At 34.2% G+C, this 7354-nt stretch overlaps 1 protein-coding gene across 1 annotated transcript; it reads left to right on the plus strand.

The window, feature by feature from the left end:
* Positions 1–2093: 2093 nt before the first annotated feature.
* On the plus strand, positions 2094–3385 carry LOC116712262 (ADP-ribose glycohydrolase OARD1-like). Its single transcript, XM_032552144.1, has 4 exons — positions 2094–2280; positions 2416–2474; positions 2563–2675; positions 2782–3385. The coding sequence occupies exons 1-4, from the start codon at positions 2094–2096 to the stop codon at positions 2918–2920; spliced, it is 498 nt and encodes a 165-aa protein (XP_032408035.1). The 3' UTR covers positions 2921–3385.
* The last annotated feature ends 3969 nt before the right edge of the window (positions 3386–7354 follow it).

The following is a 7354-nucleotide window of genomic DNA, read 5'->3' on the forward strand; positions in this document are numbered from 1 at the left end:
ATGTTTTACTTTTGGCTGAACTCATCGCCCTCAGTGTACACAGTGAGTCTTCTTCTAGTCATCTTAAAGATGTAAAAAGAGTAAATTTTAAGTTTCTGTTATATAAAAAATGTCATTGTTCCCCTTCTAAAATCAAACTGACCAAATAGCAAGGGTTTAAAACAGAATAAAGCTTAGTGACTCAAAGTGTTGCAGAGAGGTGAAACATTACATTAAGTTACATGAGTTTGATTCATTTTCAGCAATGGTTGCATTTGCAGCCATTTAGGTTAGCAGGTCTTTAATATCTTTTCTTTTTCAAACTATTTACCCAACGATTTATTGTTCAGTGTTACCTCAGTTTAAATTCTACAGGCATAACCAAAATCATGAAACTATTTTATAAGTCTTAAGTGAAAACACAATGCCACTTCTTTTTGCAAACATGGTTAATTTTTTTTTTTTTTTTTGCAGCTCATCACATGACAGCAGATTTTTCTGACATCAGCAACATTCTGACCGAGCAGAACAGCAGCAGCAAGTTTCCCTCCATGAACGCTAACTTCACTGAAACGGCTCCACGAGCTGAAGACACTTTAAGGTTGGTCAAAAGCTTTAAAAAATTTGGATTTCGTTAAAAATTGAATTCTACTCTGAATTGTAGAGTATAACTAATAACTTTCCTTTTTGGTCTAAATGAATATAATGTAAATGAACAACTTTTATTTTAATTTATTAAGTGCTCTATCATTTGCATGTGCTAAAAAACAACAATGTAAAACAAACTAAACTTTGATTTTTTTCTCCTTAAAGGGAAATTGTGTCCTACAGAACGAACAAACATCAGTTGTTCCTGTTCATCCAGGGGCTGCGGAAGAAGAGAAGAGCAGATCCACTAGTGATGGATGATTAGGATCTGTGTTCACTGTGATATTATTCACCAACAATAATGTAGCTTATTAGTACGGTGTTACATAAAACCCTAAAGATAAAATGTACACTTCCAACTGTTGTGACCTGCATCTAATAACACAACAATTTTATCGCTTGTACTCTGTGTTTTTCTTTCTTGTTAAAACTCTGACATGATAAACAAATGTTTTTTTTTGTTTGTTTGTTTTTTTGTTTTTTTTTTGTATTTTTGCGGAGAATCGGTTGATGCGCTCTGATTGTGTATTAATGTGACTTTTACTACGAAACTTTATGGAGTTCCAGTTGTGTCCGGTAATAGCGGATTAAGTTCTATCTTGGTAAAATTATATTTCCAATTATTTACTATCATTTGTAATAAAGTGATGCCAACACCACGGATTCAACAGTGAGGAGTTTGTTCTAGTCATCTTAAAGACGGAAAGAGTCAATGTTGTGCTGATTCTGAGTAACTGAATGATTAACTGAATGACTTTTTATTCATTTCAGAGTTCAATCAGCGAGGTTATTCATTTTGTGATGGTCCTAGTCTATGAAAGAAAGAAACAAAGAAAGAAAGCAGCAAATGTACATGTTGGTTCCACCGGCTTCCCCTGAAAATATGGATAAATTAAGTCATTGTAGGGTTAAAGTAATTTGAAGAGGGAGAAGCGTATAAACAAGTCAAGTCAATGACGAGTCAATGACATGATGCATTCTGCATTTTTAACTCAGTTAACTTAACTTTTTGTTTTTTTAACTGACTTTAATACATTTAAATTGCTACGTTGTTTGATAAGTAGAATGGAAATGACTATTTTTTGTAAATGGTCTTGTAAATTAGCGTTTTAAAAATCAACTGAATTGAATTAAGAAATTTGACCATCGGATTGGACTGAAGAGAAATGATGAGCAATGTTTTATGGGTGGATGAAAGTAAAGATTGGTATTTTTGTAACATCAAAAGTTCATTTTTGAGGCAAACAGAAAATCCAGCTTATTATAGTTTACTGGGACTAACAACCCCCGGACAAATTTGGGAAAAAAATTCAGCTAAAGCGGGTGGTGCTTTAAGGAACAATGAGACACAGCCCAGTGTGGGGCCACATGTAGAGGGGATAAGCAAGGCTGTAGTAAGCGCCGTTACCAATTTGGTACTTTGTGGTTATAGTTTTCTCCAAGTTGCGTTTGAAGAAATTATGAACATGTGCAAAACTGAGAAACTCTATCAATCAACCAACTGGACATTAAAGTATGTCACCGGAGATTTGTTCTCCTGTCCACGCGATGAATCCTTGGCCCACTGCATCAGTGAAGACTGTCGCATGGGAGCAGGCATAGCGGTGATGTTCAAGAAGAAGTTTGGTCGAGTCTCAGAGTTAAAGGAGCAGAGTGAGTCAGACTAGTTACTAAAGTCTTTGTTTTGGAAAAAAATGTTTTATGTTTTTGCAGTTCATTCAAATGTATGATTTCAACAGCAGGTGCTAAATCATATTCTGTTTTGTATTTTTTTGTATGTCCTAATAGAGAAGCTTCCAGGGCAGTGTGCTGTCCTGACACATGATCAACGTTTCATCTACTATCTGGTAAACATACCACAATTATACTGCACAGGACCAAAACCTGTTTCATTATTCGATCTGGTAACTGTATCTTTCCTATTATGTGTCTCAGATCACAAAGAAAAAAGCCAGCCAGAAACCCACGTATGTCAACCTAAGACAGAGTCTGGAAGACATGAAATCTCACTGCTTAGAAAATGGTGTCAATAGGATATCAATACCTCGGTTTGTAGGAACTACTGTGAATAAATGACTATAATAAATACCCTTAAATCTTCTTCTTTATTGGGAATAATTAATCAATTTGCTTGTCTCATATCTCCCCCCTCAGAATTGGCTGTGGCCTGGACCAGCTGCAATGGTCAAAGGTGTCAAAGATCCTGGAGCAGATCTTTAAAGAGACAAATATCTCCATCACAGTGTACAGCCTGCCCTGTGTTGGGTCAAAGCTTCAAATGCATGCCGTGTAGTACATTTTCATTTGAGTTTTGTTTTTAACTTTAAATCCTTTATAATCTCTTAAAATTTTGGATGAAATCAACACTCCTTAAACAGTTTTAAGGAAACAATAAATAAGGAAACAATAAAAACCTCCCCATAAGATGTTTACATACAAGACTTTTAACATCCCACTGATGTAAAAATGATGTTTCCTGCCATTAAAGATACGAAACTTATTGTAAACACTGATGTTGCACTGTCACTATCGTACTACATGATGCTACTACTAAATCATGCTACACAAAATGATCCAACAAAGCCCCTGAGGCAGGTAAAATACAATAGTTATGCCTAAAATTTGTTTTTTTGTTTTTCTAAATCTATATAGTTGTTGAAAACGTAGCTTTTCCTGTGAATCTGTAAATCTAAATTGTGAAAGAGTTTGCTTCTCTAGCTTTATTTTCCTGACCCAAATTCAGGAGCAAGATTGTTGTCACAAGTTCTTTTTTTTGTCATGAGTTTTTAGTGATTCTGATACTTGACTTTTTTAGTATTTGTAACCTGTGAATTAAGTTGTACAGAATATTAGGACTTATATCTTTGTAAATAAAATTTAAGACAACAGCTTCATTTTATTGCAAGGGATGACCTTTACCTGCTAAAACACCAGGCAACGGTATGTAGGAAAATGCAATTTGAAATTTTTAGAAATTTCTTAGTTTTGCCTCAAAAATGAACTTTTGATGTTACAAAAATACCAATCTTTACTTTCATCCACCCATAAAACATTGCTCATCATTTCTCTTCAGTCCAATCCGATGGTCAAATTTCTTAATTCAATTCAGTTGATTTTTAAAACGCTAATTTACAAGACCATTTACAAAAAATAGTCATTTCCATTCTACTTATCAAACAACGTAGCAATTTAAATGTATTAAAGTCAGTTAAAAAAACAAAAAGTTAAGTTAACTGAGTTAAAAATGCAGAATGCATCATGTCATTGACTCGTCATTGACTTGACTTGTTTATACGCTTCTCCCTCTTCAAATTACTTTAACCCTACAATGACTTAATTTATCCATATTTTCAGGGGAAGCCGGTGGAACCAACATGTACATTTGCTGCTTTCTTTCTTTGTTTCTTTCTTTCATAGACTAGGACCATCACAAAATGAATAACCTCGCTGATTGAACTCTGAAATGAATAAAAAGTCATTCAGTTAATCATTCAGTTACTCAGAATCAGCACAACATTGACTCTTTCCGTCTTTAAGATGACTAGAACAAACTCCTCACTGTTGAATCCGTGGTGTTGGCATCACTTTATTACAAATGATAGTAAATAATTGGAAATATAATTTTACCAAGATAGAACTTAATCCGCTATTACCGGACACAACTGGAACTCCATAAAGTTTCGTAGTAAAAGTCACATTAATACACAATCAGAGCGCATCAACCGATTCTCCGCAAAAATACAAAAAAAAAACAAAAAAACAAACAAACAAAAAAAAACATTTGTTTATCATGTCAGAGTTTTAACAAGAAAGAAAAACACAGAGTACAAGCGATAAAATTGTTGTGTTATTAGATGCAGGTCACAACAGTTGGAAGTGTACATTTTATCTTTAGGGTTTTATGTAACACCGTACTAATAAGCTACATTATTGTTGGTGAATAATATCACAGTGAACACAGATCCTAATCATCCATCACTAGTGGATCTGCTCTTCTCTTCTTCCGCAGCCCCTGGATGAACAGGAACAACTGATGTTTGTTCGTTCTGTAGGACACAATTTCCCTTTAAGGAGAAAAAAATCAAAGTTTAGTTTGTTTTACATTGTTGTTTTTTAGCACATGCAAATGATAGAGCACTTAATAAATTAAAATAAAAGTTGTTCATTTACATTATATTCATTTAGACCAAAAAGGAAAGTTATTAGTTATACTCTACAATTCAGAGTAGAATTCAATTTTTAACGAAATCCAAATTTTTTAAAGCTTTTGACCAACCTTAAAGTGTCTTCAGCTCGTGGAGCCGTTTCAGTGAAGTTAGCGTTCATGGAGGGAAACTTGCTGCTGCTGTTCTGCTCGGTCAGAATGTTGCTGATGTCAGAAAAATCTGCTGTCATGTGATGAGCTGCAAAAAAAAAAAAAAAAATTAACCATGTTTGCAAAAAGAAGTGGCATTGTGTTTTCACTTAAGACTTATAAAATAGTTTCATGATTTTGGTTATGCCTGTAGAATTTAAACTGAGGTAACACTGAACAATAAATCGTTGGGTAAATAGTTTGAAAAAGAAAAGATATTAAAGACCTGCTAACCTAAATGGCTGCAAATGCAACCATTGCTGAAAATGAATCAAACTCATGTAACTTAATGTAATGTTTCACCTCTCTGCAACACTTTGAGTCACTAAGCTTTATTCTGTTTTAAACCCTTGCTATTTGGTCAGTTTGATTTTAGAAGGGGAACAATGACATTTTTTATATAACAGAAACTTAAAATTTACTCTTTTTACATCTTTAAGATGACTAGAAGAAGACTCACTGTGTACACTGAGGGCGATGAGTTCAGCCAAAAGTAAAACATTCAGGATTCCCAAACATACAGCCGCACGGAGGCAGAGCCTCTCTTTGGAGATGTTCGAACCTTAACAAAAACCTCAACCTTAGCAAAATTGAATTCAATACACACTAAATTTCTCTGTAACTTCGTTCTTACCTGTGTGATTAGATGCAGTTTTTCCAACAGGTTCCATATTGACGTAAATCTCCTCCATCGCTTCAGACTCTGTGCTGGCTTTAAACATTGACTATAAAATCCACTGCAGTAGTGGAACTAAGTGGAAAAAAAACTGTGGGAAAGAGATGAGATGTCTGGTGTTCAACAAAACAAAAGGTAAACGTATTTTACAGATAACAACCAAATAAAGAAATTCATGAACGCAGATTCATTATTAGTTTCTTAAATATCTTACACAACATAAAATTCTTGAAGGTTTCAATAGTTTCATAAGTTCATATTTGCTGATTCGGTTCTGTATCAATTAATATTTATTTATCCTTTTTCTTTGTTTTCCTTCAGCTTGGTTAATCCTACTCATAATAAACACTTTACACTTTTCCATGGGTGAAAAATAATTGACTCTTTCCATCTTTAAGATGACACAAAAATTAAAAATAGTTTTAAATCACGGATATAAGGATGAAAAAATACATCTGATGTTGTGATGTTCTTGCTTCATCTTGCTCCTGCGGATGGCTGTGTCCAAAAAATATTTCCTAAAGATTAATAAATTGTTGGAGCAGATGCCCAACAGTTTTACAGGTCTCATTCTGTCCCGATAACTAGTCACAGCCTTGCTCTCGGTAAAAACAACTATCATCTTTGTATTTTTCTTTCTAAATCCTCTTTTAACCCTGTTTCTTGTCCAGTAGCAGAAACACTTACATTAAGAAACCACAGGTGTTGAACTGAAATCCTCCTTTAGTCCAGAAAATGTAAAATACCTGAATTGCATTATTACAAAACTTCTATAACCGTTGGATCGAATAATTATGGAATTGTACATATTTATTCATATTTTAAAGATATGTACTTTTAGGACTGCCATCTAATAAAAACAAGCTGCATGAGCGGGCTAGTACTGTCTAAACCTCAGTCACCATATCTTCTAAAACAGCCATGAGGCAGATCAACAGTTTGACAAACAGTTTGCTTTGTGAAGCACCGCCTCACTGGGAGGGAATCAAAAGGCTAACATGCCAATCAGGTGTAAGTTGGGCGGGTTAAAGTAAGAGAAACCCGATACTGCATTCAGAGCACGATGAAGACGAGCAAGCAAAATATCAGAGTTCAGGAGATACAAGATAGAAAATTTGACTGAATCAAGACATTGCCCAGAAGTTCAGACTGGGAAGCTAGCTGGCAAATTGCTAACTAAGTATGTGGAGCAGGAAAATAGGTCGTATTTACTTTAATTTATGCAACCAATTGCCTCAAAAAGATTCAATTACTGCTACATATAAAAGACAAGTGTAGTTACACCGTGTGATTTTGGCAAACAATATTCTTAAACTCATCCAAAATATTATTCTCCGTAAAACTTCTTTTATTTTCTGCCTACAGCAGCAGCAATATATTTGCTACATAGATTAAAGATTCATGGTCTCATTATTTGACATGGTTGTTCTGTTCAAAACCTTTTGGTTTGCTTGAGCAGAAATGGCGTAGTGTCTGGGCATGTTAAAATGTTCAACTTTTACCACCCAAAATCCTCATTACTTTCAAATAGTTCACTTTTTATTTTATTTTACTTGTTGCATGGACTCAACTTAAATAGATTAACTTATAATGCTTTTTTTTATATATCCAAATATTCCTGCCACTTGCTTAAGATGAGTACAAACAACAAGTCGATGATAATTAAGTGATGTTCGCTTGAACTTTTTGTTTAAGTC

This window comes from Xiphophorus hellerii, chromosome 21, assembly GCF_003331165.1.
Source record: "Xiphophorus hellerii strain 12219 chromosome 21, Xiphophorus_hellerii-4.1, whole genome shotgun sequence".
In the NCBI taxonomy this organism is placed as follows: Eukaryota; Metazoa; Chordata; class Actinopteri; order Cyprinodontiformes; family Poeciliidae; genus Xiphophorus; species Xiphophorus hellerii.